Genomic DNA, 15,579 nt, shown 5'->3' on the forward strand with positions numbered 1-15,579 from the left:
TGCAGAGGTAGTTGTGTGAGCTGAGGCCCAGGGGTAAAACTGGTGTAGTAGGTAAGATCAGTCTGGAGTGAAGGCCTGGGAAGGGGAGTGGTGGGTGGATGCTGGCTAGGGACTGAAGCCTCAGGACACAGGTCCATGAGGGCAAAGTTGAGGAGTTTGGCTTTTGTTCTGTGGGTGGTGGGGAATTCTTAGGAGGAGAATAATTCCAGCTCTCACTTAGGAAAGGTAAACAATAGCTTACATAGTGCTATGGAAGGGTATTTTCTAGCTTGTGTTTCTTTGTATGTCTGAAGCTTATAGGCCCATAATACTTTTTGATGTAGGGTCTTCGAGGTCATTCTTTGTTGTGTTTGGTTTATCTATTCCCTGTCAGGTTGTTTTGAGTTTTCCCACTATTCTAAATAAAGCTGAGATTGATATTTTTCAATACTCAAGAGCCAGGGTTTATTGAGCTCATACTCTGTTCTAGAACTTTACTAGGCATGGGAGACACGGAGATGAATGGGTGCCACCCTTGTCTTCTAGGAACTCATGGTCCAGGATAAACAATATGATATTTTTTCCTTTGTGGTCATCACTTCAAGGAATATCAGTCAACATGGAAACAGAAGATCAAATTTAAAATTTAAATTAATGTTACAGTTTCACCAATGATTTCCTAGAGAGATTGAATTGCCAGTTTGTATTGTCATGCTTTAATCTCAGGACTAGTATGTGTTGGGCCTTATTATTTTTATTCATATTTGGTATGACACATAATAGTACTCCATAGCCCTTTCGGGTGTGCTTCTTTAATAAGGTTGTACATTTTCTGTGTCAATTTCCAGCTTGCTTTCTTCATGTGAGAGTTGTCAATTCACTTGCTTTGAGCATGTGAAATGTGGGTATCTACTATATGTATTTATGCCCATTCTTCATATATTTGTATTATAAGCTTTCCCCACTTCAGGATTTTTTTATTTACTTATTTTCAACTGCTTTATTGATAGATAATTTAGATACCATACAATTCACCCATGTGAAGTGTACAGTTCAATGGTTCTTAGTGTATTCACAGAGATCTGCAACTGTCACGAGTCCATTTTGGAAGGTTTTCATCCCCCACAAAAGAAACCCATACCTATTAGCAGTGACTCCCAAACCTCCCAAACCTCCCTCCCTGAAGCCTTGGACAACCACTAATCTACCTTCTGTCTCTATAGATTAGTCTATTCTAGATATTTCACATTAATGGACTCATACAATATGTGGTCATTTGTGACTGGCTTTCACTTAGCCAGATTCATCCATGTTTCATTCCTTTTCATTGCCAAATATTCTGTTGTGGAATACTGTATTTTATTTATCCATGTTATTAGTTGATGGATATTTGAGTTGTTTTCACTTTTGGATATTTATAGAAAATGCTACTATAAATATTCATGTGCAAGTTTTTGTGTGGACATGTATTTTCATTTCTCTCCGGTACATACCCAGGAGTGGAATTGCTGGATCGTGTTGTACACCATGTTTAGTCTTTTAGGAAACTTCCAGACACTTAAAGGACTTTCTAGAATTTCTATTCAGTTTCATTGGTGAAAGCCACACCATGCAGTTTCGATTATTGCCTTTGTCTGAAAGGAGTGCTTACTTTTCAACTGTAACTTTTCTGAAATCTAAGTATTTCTGATAGAAATTTAGAGTTCAAATTGATATGTGCTGTAAGTGTGAAATAGACACTGGATTTCAAAGACTTAATATGAAAGAATGCAAAATCATCAATAATTTTGTGTATTAATTACAAGTTGAAATGATGATACTATTTTGGATATATCGAGTTAAATAAAATATATGTTATTAAAATTTATTTCACTTATTTTTTTTCCTGTTTTTGTGTAGCTATTAGAAAACTTAAATTTACGTGTGTGGTGTGTGTATTTCATTTGGACCGCACTGCTCTAGAAGTTGCGCTAGTGTGCCTATTGAAGAAAGTAACCCCAATTTGACACCTGCTTCTCAGCTGTGTGTCTTTAAGCAAGTTAAAATCTCTCAGAGCAAGATTTAGTCTTTTTAACTATAAAACAGGAATAATAATTGTACCCACCTCACAAGTTTATTTTGAGGGTTGAGTGAGATATATATATATATGGTAAATCACTCCCTAAAATATAGTTAGTATTCATAAATGTTATTATTATTGTTGTTATTGCTGTGATTACCATCAATTTGTCAAGTTGTTTTTTAATCTGGAAGAATTTTTTATTGATATTACATTAAATCTCTATTTAATTTAGAACTTTTTTTTTTCTTTTTTTGATACTTAGTGTTTCCATCCAGGAACCCAGCATAACTTTAACCCAATTATTGTGTCTTCCTTTATTGCTTTAAGGAAAGTTATATTATTTACTTTAAATAAATCCTTCTTCCCCTGCATTACATTAGTACACCTCACTAGTTTTGTTACTTGAATTCTTTCTTGGCATTTTCTAGATATTTAGCATTCACTCATTAAGAATGCCTAACAACAAATGTACATTTAGCTAATGTGCTTTTAATGAATTGTTTAATGCTTTTTGTGGCTGTGTTTTGTGTTTCTATCCTGCATCTCCACTAAACTTATCTTTTGGCACTAGAAATTTTCTTTGTTCATCATTTTCTGTGTGAATGTCATCTGCTACAAAACAAAAAATAAGGTGGTACTTTTCCATTCCTATGCTCATTATTTCTTTTTTCATTTTTCCTTCCCTGATAACTATTATTAACATTTAACCTGCTACATTAAATAGAAGTAAGTCTAGGGTATCCTTATCCTGATGTTAAAAAAATTTAACACCAAATTGTTTGTTTGTTTGTTTTTGAGATAGTCTCACTCTGTCACCCAGGCTGGAGAGCAGTGGTGTGATCTCAGCTCACTGCAACCTCGGCCTCCTGAGTAGCTAGGACCACAGGTGTACACCACCACGTCCAGCTATTTTTTTGTATTTTTAGTAGAGACAGGGTTTTGCCATGTTGCCCAGGCTGGTCTTGAACTCCCGGACTCAAGTGATTAGCTAGCCTCAGCCTCCCAAAGTGCTGGGATTACAGGCATGAGACACTGCACCTGTAATGTCAAATGTTGATTTGTGACTTTTAGTGTAGAGTATTGTTTATTGCATTTAGAAAAACCTTTTTATAGCTTTAAAAGTTTTTTAAAAATCAGGTATAGGCTGGGTGTGGTGGCTCATGCCTGTAATTCCAGCACTTTGGGAGGACGAGGGGCAGATCACTTGAGCTCAGAAGATTGAGACCAGCCTGGACGACATGGTGAAACCCCGTCTCTACTAAAAATACAAAAAATTAACTGAGTGTGGTAGCACGAGCCTGTAGTCCCAGCTACTTGGGAGGCTGAGGCATGAGAACCACTTGAACTCAGGAGTGGGGGGCTTCAGTGAGCTGAGATCATGCCACTGCACTCTAGCTTGAGTGACGGAGTAAAACCCTGCCTCAAAAAAATAAAAAAGAAAAAAAGAAAAAGAAAGAATGAAAAAAAAATCAGGAAGAGCTATGGGCTTTATTCAGTGTGAATTTTCAGTTTTCTGTTTCTTCCCTCTCGTTAGGTCTCTCTGCTGCTCCAGCTCAGTATTACCTGATGCTGGCCTCCAAGAATGGCTCTGTCTGCTTCTAGGTTGTGTGGGCTGGGTCATCTCTTCATACGCAGCCTAAATTTGCTCTAAGTCAGGGCCTGGGGGGGTCCTTGGTGGATAGTGTACACAAGACTTTGGACTTGTGCTTGTCACTTACATTTTGGCTCTGTGAGACAGTTTTTCATATTTCCGGATCCTTGCTGAAACTGGAGATCATTATAAAAGAGAGAGATGATTTTCAGATAAGTGAGGGCCTATTGCATTAGGCAGGGTTCCTGACAGTGTTTGGTAAATGGATGAGAATAAATGATAGACCTTGACTGCAGAGCCCCAAGACAGCTGTTACTCCTTCACATTTCTGTTGTTTATAATGACAATAAACACCTCATCCCATCACTATCTGATCTTCCTCAGAAAGAACCACTGACTGTTAGAGGGAAAAATCATTTACCACAGACAAATGAAGAATAACTTGTGACTTGCTTTGTCACTCCCTAAAAATATTTGAGAGATAGAAAATATAACTTTCCTGCTTTTAAAGAACATACATGTTTTAAAGATTGATATAGAGGGAGTCCTTGCTATCCGAGATTTTATATTGGAATCCTTGCAGTTACAAAGCTTACAGGGAAGCGAAATTCATCATAAAGAAACAAAGAAAAAAATCACCAAAGACAAAATCTTGCTATAAAATTATCCATCATCAAACATCTGAACCTGACAACTCCTTGTTTCTGTTCACTGTCCATGTTTTTCCTCTCCTGTACCTCTGACTCCAGCAGTACATCCTGCCTGGGATGCCCGTCTGCCTGTCCTTCTGTCAGTCCATCCATCCATCCATCCATCCATCCATCCATCCATCCATCCATCCATCCGTCGATTCACTCAGCAGCAGTTATTGAATATCTTCTGTGTGCCAGGATCTGGGCTATATAGGCATACCCTAGACATGTCTCAGAGTGCAGCTCAAATGCCACCTCTTCTTCTGAGTACCAAATGTGTCCCTGATTCCCTATTCCCTGCCCTACAAAGTTGAAACTGCTCTCCCCCTTCTCTGTGTGTCCATAGCACTTCATGGGTGCTTTCTAGATATTTAACATTAGCTCATTAAGAATGCCTGTCTGTATGACTTCTCTTTTAGAGGACAGTCCTAAGTTCTGCTAGTGGCATTTGTGTCTTATTTATCTCAAGAGGAGAGATGGTTTCTGCTCAGCTTGCATCTTTCTCCATGATGCTTAGGGCTGACCCAGTCCATGACCAACAACCAGAGTCTTCTCTTTCTGTTTTTTACATAGTCATTCTCTTCCAGGGCTAAAGTTGCTGCAGCTGATGGGCCCGCCAGGAACCCAACTCAGACCCTCATCCCTGTGCGGCACACAGTAAAGATAGACAAAGACACCCTCCTCCAGGACTACGGATTTCACATTTCTGAGAGCCTTCCCCTTACAGTGGTGGCTGTCACAGCAGGTAGGGGATGACTGGGAAATGAGAAAGAAGTTTGGTTTCTTAAGGGGAAATAGCCCCAAATCTCCCTGATCTCTCTATCCTACAACAAAATGCAGAAAATCCTACCCTGGGAAGTTAGAAAAGGCACACCTAATTCTGTCTTGGGCTTTGCACCTTACTTTGATGCTGGGAGGGAGCAGCCTCAAGCGCACTTGCCGCTCCAAACCCCAGGCTCCCGCTGGCCTTGGCTAGGGCTTTGCCCACCCATGGCTCCCTGGCTGGTCTCAGGGGCAGTGAAAATATTTGGCTAAGCTAGCCCTCCTCTTTGAACCCCACCTGCTCCTAGCTGGGGATACTTTCTGGTCAGACAGTAATAGAAACTATTGATTTGTTTTCACTTGAACCTTGTGAAATATAGGCTGTACCAGGGAGGAGAGGAGCAGGTGGGGAAAGTCCAGTGCTTGTCTTCATACTTGAGGTGTGTTAATCTGGGATTCATTAAAATGTATTAATTTCTATTTACACACACATACACACCAGAGCTTTTTAGAGATGAATGGAGTGGATTTACTGGCCAACTCTGTTGATTTAGAAGGTTCTGGCTAGTTTTCTTTCTCAGGACAGTCTTCTAACATCCCCGGAAGTTGGTGATAGATAATAGGTATCTTATCCATGGTTTATAAACAGGAAGATTAAGATCCACATGAGCCCAAGCCTGACTGAAGGTGGGGTAGTGAGCTAGTGCCCCTGGGGACTGGATCAGGCTGCCATTTAGCTGTGCTGCTATTACACATGGAGTCTGGGTCCTCCCGGCGTGAGCACCAATTACTTATTTTCTGTCCAACAGGAGGCTCTGCACATGGCAAGCTTTTCCCTGGTGATCAGATCCTCCAAATGAACAATGAGCCTGCTGAAGACCTTTCCTGGGAACGAGCAGTTGATATTCTCAGGTACTAAATGGTCTTCCATCATATACAGAATTGCACAGATTATCAAAGAACAAAGATGGGCAACAGGAATGGCATAACTGATCCCCTGATTTTAATAAGGCTAAGTATCCTTTAAAGCAGCAAAAACAGCCTTGTTTTAGAACGGCTATTTTTATCTATTAAAACGCCTTCTTGTTAGTGGCTGTTGTAGTCCAGTCTCTCTCACTTGGCTACAAAAGAGCTTGGGGGGCACAGAGTGCTGTATTTGTCAAAGCCCTGCCATGCCCAAGACACCGTGCTAAGCACTGCAGGGAATGCAATGATCATAAATAACCCATAGGCCCTACCCTCTAAAGATTTATAGACACATTGTAACATATGCCAAAGATTGAACTAAATTGATACCAAATCTGTTCTTCTTTATCCCTCTTGATATCTCTTCTTAAATATAATTGCAGGTGCATCTTGGTTGGCATATATGTAGTTTCATTGATGTAGCACCTCCAAACCTTCTGCCTGGTGTCATTGTGACTTATGGAAATGCCTCACTTTCTACCTAGACAATGGTTTCCTGAGACCAGGGCTCAGTGGGTGCTCAGTTAAATGAGTGAATATGGTTAGCGCTGGGAATTGGCAACCTAGACTTTAAGATGGAGGAGTGCCATTAATAGGAGTAAAGAGGACAAGCAGACATTTTAAGGACACATGCAAGCTTTGGATTTAAAATTTTTCATTCAACATTGTTCTAATGACTAATATAAAGAGAGATGAGAAGCAGAGGTAGGTGAAAGCTAACTTGAAGATATATATACAATTCAGTTTGTACTTTTTTATGAATGGCTGATCTGGCTTTGGGATGGTATTAATTTGTTTTTTTTTCCCCTTTTTTTGAGATAGGGTCTTGCTATGTTGCCCAGGCTGGTCTTGAACTCTTGGGCTCAAGTGGTCTCCCCATCCCAGCTACTTGGTTGGCTGAGGTAGGAGAATCGCTTGAACCCGGGAGGCAGAGGTTGCAATGAGCCACGATCGTACCACTGCACTCCAGCCTGGGCGACAGAGCAAGACTCCATCTCAAAAAAAAAAAAAAAAAAAGAAAAGAAAAAAAGAAAAAGAAAAGCCGAGGAAATACACTGTAAATGCTGGAGAGTCCTCCAACTTGGGCAGAAGTTGTAAGTTGACAAAACAGAGAAGGGCGCAGAAATATTTCAGTTGTGTCTTTAATGCTGGGTAAAATTTGGTCCAAAAGATGGAGATGAACGGTGATTCAGGCAAAGGGGTAAGCAGAAGCAACAGGGTGGGAAGTGGGGGCTGCTGAGCAGTTCAGTTTGCCTGAAGAAACATTCTAGGAAGTGAAGTCCAGGTGATGGAGGGTCTTGAATGCCAGCACAGCACGTTTCAGTGTGATTCTCCCCCTGGAAGGGCGAGCAGTTGAAGGCTTCTGAGCAGGGGTGCGTGACTTGAGGTGTGCTGTGCATTTGTGACCTCTGCTGTGTTTTGCATGTGAGAATCCCAGGATGCCTTCATTTTTTTTTAGCTTAGCTCCCAGTGTCTAAAAACAGCATGTATTATTCAGTGTCACGTGTAAAGGTAAAACACAAAGCAAAACAAAATGATACAACAATGCCAAGAAAACATCTCAGATTTCTCCAAATAGCTGCGAGGCCGATATGTCCTTTTAGAGCCTTTGCACTTTGGTTTATTGTGATTTATCTCAGAAAAGTCCTGTTCTCATTTAAAATGGAAAAGAGGAAGTCCCCAGACACTTAGACATCTTGGGTTGAGTTTCTCCATTTGAGGAAATAACATACCAGCAGCAATTGGCCTAAATGTTCATATTACAAGAAGTCAAATGAAATTATTTTGCAAACTGCTTCTCCATGATAGCAGTGGCAAAGAGAAAGGAAAATATGAATCGATTTTCTCTGTTCTGCCTGCTAATATAAAGTAGAGGTTCGGCAGTTATCTGCTTGATTTGATCACTTTTGAAATCTAAGAGATAATGCAAGACAGAGATGTTCACTATCTTGATTATATGATTGGGCTCATTACACTCTGTGTGCCCAAACACCATAAACCCTTTGGCTTTTATCTGATAAATGTTATCCACAGACATTCATTCCATTTAGTGAAATGCTTAGCATGAGTTTTCTGAAATAGCAACCTAAGTTATCTGTGTTATTGCCATATTTTCTCTTAAAAATATTTTAGGGTCAGGAGCAGTGGCTCACACTTGTAATCACAGCACTTTGGGAGGCCGAGGCAGGCAGATCATGAGGTCAGGAGTCTGAGACCAGCCTGACCAACATGATGAAATCCCATCTCTACTAAAAATACAAAAATTAGCTGGGTATGGTGGCGGGCACCTGTAGTCCCAGCTACTTGGGAGTCTGAGGCAGGAGAATTGTTTGAACCGGGAAGGCAGGGGTTGCAGTGAGCCAAGATTGCGCCATTGCATTCCAGCCTGGGCAATAGGGCAATACTCTGTCTCCAAAAAAAAAAAAAAAAAAAAAAAATTGGGGGACATAAATATAACTAGTAGTCACTAGATGAGTTCTTCATTGTATGGGACTAAATTAAGGCTAAGTGCCTTAATTAATGTTGTGGCTGTAGATATAGACTAGATGGTGGAGGTGGCCATATGAAGATTCCCTCCAGGTGGGAGGAGCTCTCTGGGTCAGCTTAAGTTCCTTTGTAGGTTGCTGCATTTCCCAATATCTTTCTCGGTTTTGCTGAGCCAAAAAAGCTAAGGCAAAGGAAGCTGCTTTATACTCATTCTGCCAGTCTTTTTGACCCTAACACACACGCTCACACATGTGTGCATGCACGTGCATCCATCACACAGAATGACTAAATTTTTTTCTTTATTCTTTCTTTTTTCAGGGAAGCGGAAGAGTCTCTTTCAATCACAGTTGTTCGCTGCACGTCGGTAAATCTCTTTCTATGTCCTGTGTGTTAGTTTCACCATTCTTGGCCCTAAGACCCTGTTCCCCCAGAGGATATCCCTCATAAAGTAAGCAGGGAAGACAGAGGGTGGAGGGTGACAGCTGCCCGGCAGTGGGTGGCCAGTCAGTCCATGTTATCTGAAGACCTCCTCCATGGAAGTACTGTGGAGGAAACAGATATGGTGCAGGCCTCCAGAATGTCTGGCCCAGCTGAGGAGATAGATCTATGATTATACACAGTAGGATGATGGTAAGTGCACCAAACTGGACTTTTAAGACAGGTTTGAGTGGCATGACTTTGGGAAAATCGTTTAGTCTCAGTTTCACTTTTGTAAAATAGTGGTCATGACAATAACTGCCTTGTCTGTCTAATGGGTTGTTAGGAGGACCAAATGAGATGTTGGATATGAAAGTGTTTTATCGGCTCCGAGTTTCACCACACAGCAAGGTGTGGCATAGATGATCCTAAACCACCACAGGCCAAGAAGCTCCTCATGTATTATTTAGGGAAAGTATATAATCAAATTTTCAAAGGAAAAACTACTAAGGAGATAGTTTTTCAAAAGTTGATAGAAAATTTTTATTGTGAGAAACTTTAATATGTACTTCTTAGCCTTGGCCACAAATAGACCAAAATAAAAAAAGAGGGGCATAGGGAATTTTAATAATGCATTTAATAACCTAATTTAATTGACCACATACCAAGCTACCAAGAAAACTCAATAAATTCCCCAAATGAAAAACTGTGCAGGTCCCTTTTTCTGAATATAATAAAATAGAAGCTAATAACTATTAAAAATTTAATTAAAAACCATTCAGCCATTCGGAAATAAAAATGTAATTTCCTAAGTAAAGATGGAGTCAAATAGAAAGAGCAAAATTGTCATTATAGACTATTTAGAAAATAATTGAAAATTAAAACTGTACTTCTTTTATTTTTTCTTGAGATGGACTCTCGCTCCCGTCACTTAGGCTGGAGTACAATGTCATGATATCAGCTCACTGCAACCGCCACCTCCCGGGTTCAAGTGATTCTCCTGCCTCAGCCTCCCAAGTAGCTGGGATTACAAGCACCTGCCACCACGTCGGGCTAATTTTTGTATTTTTGGTAGAGACAGGTTTCGCCATGTTGGCCAGGCTGGTCTTGAACTCCTGACCTCAGGTGATCCACCTGCCTCAGCTTCCCAAAGTGCTGGGATTACAGGTGTGAGCCACCATGCCCGGCCAGAACTGTACTTCTTAAAACTAATTTTGTGCAGTTGAAGCTATACTCAGAGTAAAATTCATAGCCTTGAGTGGTTTTATCATTTAATACAGAAGTAAATCAATTAAATATTCAGTGCAAGAAGCTAGAAGAAAAGATTAATAAAACAAACACAAAACAGAATAAAGTAATAAAAATTACAATATAAATGATCCTCTGGAAAACAGAAAGATTGTAATGTTGTTAAGGCTAAGAGCTATTTCTTTAAGGACAAAGGTTATATAAAATGCAAAAACTTTAAGGGAAAGAGATAGGTGAGCCTCATGTGGAGGAAACTAGAATATTTCTGACATATACAAAAAAATTAACATAAAAGGAGATACATACTATGTTCCTTGATGGGAAGACTAAGTATTATTAATATATCAGTTATTATATTTATATACTTAATACAAATTCAAGCAAACTCTTACGGGACTTTCATTTGGATTTAACAAAGTTTATCAAAGTGAGACTTATCAAGAAAACCTTTTTTAAAAAGGATAATGAGGATGGCCTTGACAGGCAGATTTAAAAACGAACAAAGCTACAATTATTAAAACAGTATTATACTGGTGAAATGTTGAACATGTCAATGTAATCAGATAAAAAGTTCAAGAGTAGATGCTAGTATAAGAACATAGTATGTGAGGCCGGGTGCAGTGGCTCATGCCTGTAATCCCAGTATTTTGGGAGGCTGAGGATGGTGGATAGCTTGAGCTGAGGCGTTCAAGACCAGCCTGGGCAACATGGCAAAATCCCGTCTCTACAAACACAAAAACAAAAACAAAATGATTATAACTGGCAGGGGCTTAGGTGAGAGAATTACTTGAGCCCAGGAAGTCGGGGCTGCAGTGAGCTGAGATCGCACCCCTGCACTCCAGCCTGGGTGACGGAGACTATATATATATATATATATATAGAGAGAGAGAGAGAGAGAGAGAAAGAGAGAGAGAGATCATATATATATATATAGAGAGAGAGAGAGAGAGACCATATATATATATATAGAGAGAGACCATATATATATATATAGAGAGAGAGAGACTATATATATATATATATAAAAAACTATATGTGTGTATGTGTGTGTGTATGTGTATAGTTTGTGAAAAACATAGCATTCCAAATCTGTGGGAGAAAAGGCAATTATTCAAGAAATCAAACTTGGACATTTGTTTAAGTATTTGGAAAAAATCTGGTCTCAGCTCTAAAAATGCAAACAATATGGATGGATGTCTGTCTGGTCACAGGCTGTAGAAAGGTTGCCTACACATTTAGGGCATGGAAGGAAGCACAGTGGAACAAAGGTGATTTGATTACATGAAAATATAAACCTTCTGTGGTCCAAACACTCCATAACACTAGAAAGCAGAGAAATTGTTGTCTCCTCTCTGTATTTGACAAGTGTTATCTTTTGTTTTTATTTCTTGGAAATAGAGTAGGAAAAAACCCACCTAATTAGAATGAAGATGTTTGCCATATGTCAGACCAAGTATTTTATGTATCGATAAATGGAAGTTCTTCTATTCTTAACATAATTTGTCTGTTAAATAATATGAAACCAATATGGAAACAGGGAAATCTAATCAGTTTAAATGATAGTGCAGGTGTTGGGATGTCCTTTTTATTTAGCTGGTTATCTCTCATTGGAGAGTATTTTAATCTTAATCAGGCAGGTTTTTTCCTGATCTGTTTCCAAGAAATGAGCAAAAGAAAATACTTAATGCAGGGAGCGAGGGAAACAGCATAGAGGTGAATCCTTTAAATAATAAAAAGTATGGGAAGGTGAAAATTGGTATGTGTCCAGTACCACTCCTGAGATTCCTACAAGATTTCCAGGAAGAGAGGAACGTAAATACTGTGCTCTGGAGGTCTCTCAGGGAGAATTGCCATTAGCCCAGTCTGTGGCCATCAGTACCTCTGAGAAATGCCCTAAATATTGGCTAGCCTGCTCCTGGGCCTCTCACCAGAACTGCTCCGAAGAATTTAATTTAATTTAATTTAATTTAATTTAATTTTATCTTATTTTATTTATTTTTGAGATGAAGTCTTGCTCTGTCACCCAGGCTGGAGTGCAGTGGCATGATCTTGGCTCACTGCAACCTCCGCCTCCTGGGTTCAAGCGATTCTCCCACCTCAGCCTCCTGAGTAGCTGGCATTACAGGCATGCACCACCATGCCCAGCTAATTTTTATATTTTTGGTAGAGGCGAGGTTTCACCATATTGGCCAGGCTGGTCTCGAACCCCTGACCTCAAGAGGTCCGTCTGCCTCAGCCTCCCAAAGTGCTGGGATTACGGGTGTGAGCCAATGCGCCTGGCCCCGAAGAATTTTAAAAACATTGCAAAATGATCATATATATCTTGCTTTAGCAAGGAGCCTCGTTGTTGTGGTCGATTCTTAGAGTCCTCAAATTACTTGAAACTGATTAGGAATGTTAAAATCCACAGTTGCAACATTAATTACTGCTTCTCTAGAACACAGAATTTTATGAAAAAGGTTCTGATTTAAATTTGTAGATCTGTATTGTCTATATTCATTGTCTATAATACATTAATTATTTGTAATAATATTAATGCCAGTATTTAATGTCTTATTTAATTTGCACCAAAAGGAAATGCTACGAGGAAGATACACTCATTATCCCCCCTTTACAGATGAGGATGCCATGGGCCTCACACGCCCACAGTCTCACATGCAGAAATCAGTGAAGTTGTGTTGTTTTCCAGGTAGACTCCAGAACCCACATTCCTTAGTGTTATGCTATTGTATCTTTGTAATCCCTGCTGCCTTCATGAGTGACAGCGTGTAGCCCAGGACAGAGGGTACTGCCAAAAGATATAGGAATGTTTTCCAACATGTCCCTTTCAGTGCCCTTTTAAACATTAACTCTTAGTTCAGCAAAAAAACATGCACAAAGAGATTTTATCAGCTGAGGTCTGCTGCTTTCTGATGAATTAATTTAGAATCCAGGGAGAACTTAGAAGTTCTAGAATAATGAGTAACTCATATTCTTTGAATTGTCTCTTTAAAATATTAGATGGCTGAAGTGGATGTAAGTAGGTGATTTATATGTTCTAGATGCCAATATATTCAGGTATAAAAGTACAGGAGCCACAGTGGGGCCTGTGTGTTGGGCATTTTCATGTCAGCATGTTTTTTTCTCAAAGCAGCCAGTTTCATGGTTGGGTGGTTCCAAATGTAAGAATGGCCCTTCTTCCCTATGACTCCCACCAACTAGTCCCAAGCAAGTCCACTTTGTATGAAATGGCAAAGATTTGGAAGAGTGACCTCTAGGCTAAACAGCTGTTCCATTGACCATTCCTCATAGATGCGTTTTTCTGAATTCTCACTTCTCTGAGAGCTTTCTGGACAGAGTCCAATTTCATGGTGACCCTCCCAAATAGTGGCACCCAGAAAGGAACACAGTTCCACCAATGCTGAGTACCATGGGGAGTGGACATGCACCAGGAATGCTAGTAAAGCCCAAAATTGGGTTAACATTTTCGCAGGCTCAATCACACTGTCGGCTTGGGTGAAACTGGTGACCAACTAAATCCTGAGCTTGTTTTCAAAGGAATAGCTTCCAAGCCACGTCCCTTCAATTCCATGCTTGTGCAATTGAATTGAATTCTGTGCAATTGATTTTTGGATGCTCAATGCCACACTTCACATTAATCCCTGTCATGTTGCTTTTGCCCAGTGTTCTGGCATGCTGAGATTTTACAGTCAGGGAACTGTGGGGCTGAAAGGTTTATTTGTACAGTTGAGAGCTGTAGTCATTCTCCAGTGACTTCCTGTCAGGGAACCTCCTCTGCCTAAGTCCACTCCAGTTCCTTCAGTTTCCTGCCAGTTGATTTTCTTGAGCATGATCCAGTTCTGGGCCCAATTCTTCCAGGATTTATTTCCCAAAGGTGAGAGACAACAGTGTTCCTGCAGATTCCTTTTTTTTTTTTTTTTTTTGAGACAGAGTCTCGCTTTGTCGCCCAGGCTGGAGTGCAGTGGCCGGATCTCAGCTCACTGCAAGCTCCGCCTCCCGGGTTTACGCCATTCTCCTGCCTCAGCCTCCCGAGTAGCTGGGACTACAGGCGCCCACCACCTCGCCCGGCTAGTTTTTTGTATTTTTAGTAGAGACGGGGTTTCACCATATTAGCCAGGATGGTCTCGATCTCCTGACCTCGTGATCCGCCCATCTCGGCCTCCCAAAGTGCTGGGATTACAGGCTTGAGCCACCGCGCCCGGCCCAGATTCCTTTTCTCTCTGCATCTCTCCTCTGTTCTGCCCCTGATTTCTTATTCCTTTGAGTCTTTGGGATGGTGGTGATTGTACCTGTTGACCACTCACTTTATCTTATTCCCTGCAGCTCTTGACAGTCCAGCTCCTTATACCCTCTTATATTTGTTTTTAGTGATTTCCTGGCCTTTGACCCATAGCTATCTCTGGTCCTTAAGTTTCCCATGCACCCTCTTATAGATTCCCAGTTCCTTGATCTTGCCCCCAAAATTCTTGCTGCCTGATATCTGATGACACCTTGCAGCTCTGTCCTTCACAGGTTTGGCAAGTTCACTCTCTCTGGCTTCAACCAAGGCATTGCTAAACATCACTGTTGAGGATTGAGACTAAGTTACTTAGTTAGAAATCAGAACTATTTTGAGTATATGTCAACTAGTTTATGAATCCACCTAATGGCACTGCATCTGGCCTTTTCCACAGGGGGATTATAGGAGACCTTATCAAATGCTTTGCAAGAATGAAGGAATACTGCTATATCTACAGAACCCTGGTCTACCAATATGGACTTCTATCTTCAAAGGAAAAATGAACTTGGTTGGCTCTGACTTGTTCTTGGTAACTCCATCTCTTATCTTGGATTTTGCCAAGAATATATATATATATATATATTTTTTTTTTTTTTGAGATATAGTCTTGCTCTGTCATCCAGGCTGGAGTGCAGTGGTGCAATCTTGGCTCACTGCAACCTCCACCTCCTGGATTCAAGCAATTCTCCTGCCTCAGCCCCCCGAGTAGCTAGAACTAAAGGCATGTGCCACCATGCTCAGCTAATTTTTGTATTTTTAGTAGAGACGGGGTTTCGCCATGTTGGCCAGGCTAGTCTCAAACTCCTGGCCTCAGGTGATCTGCCTGCCTCAGCCTCCCAAAATGTTGGGATTACAGGCAGGAGCCACCACACCTGGCCTGATTTTGCCAAGAATTAACGACAAACTTACCAATATGTGTTTTCCTAAATCCTCCATATTCATTTTCTGGAAAACTTGATATTTGATCATCTTTAGTCTCCTAACATTTCTTCCATTCTCTGTTCCATGGATGATACGAGCTGTTACATGTTGTAGGTCCACAAGCCCATTAGATTCAAGTGGTATGGGAGTCTTGAGTTCATTCAAAGCAATCTGA

At 40.5% G+C, this 15,579-nt stretch overlaps 1 protein-coding gene across 4 annotated transcripts in view; it reads left to right on the forward strand.

Annotated features, from left to right (window-relative positions):
• LOC105477167 (FERM and PDZ domain containing 1) overlaps window positions 1–15,579 on the forward strand; it is a 144,649-nt gene that overhangs the window by 100,820 nt on the left and 28,250 nt on the right. For all 4 annotated transcript variants that reach the window (XM_011733543.3, XM_024791406.2, XM_011733541.3 and 1 more), the window contains exons 3-5: window positions 4,912–5,069; window positions 5,896–5,998; window positions 8,858–8,903. In XM_011733543.3, coding sequence (XP_011731845.2) covers window positions 4,912–5,069; window positions 5,896–5,998; window positions 8,858–8,903 — 307 coding nt within the window. The remainder of the gene's footprint in view (window positions 1–4,911; window positions 5,070–5,895; window positions 5,999–8,857; window positions 8,904–15,579) is intronic.

Source organism: Macaca nemestrina, chromosome 14 (genome assembly GCF_043159975.1).
Source record: "Macaca nemestrina isolate mMacNem1 chromosome 14, mMacNem.hap1, whole genome shotgun sequence".
Classification (NCBI taxonomy): Eukaryota; Metazoa; Chordata; class Mammalia; order Primates; family Cercopithecidae; genus Macaca; species Macaca nemestrina.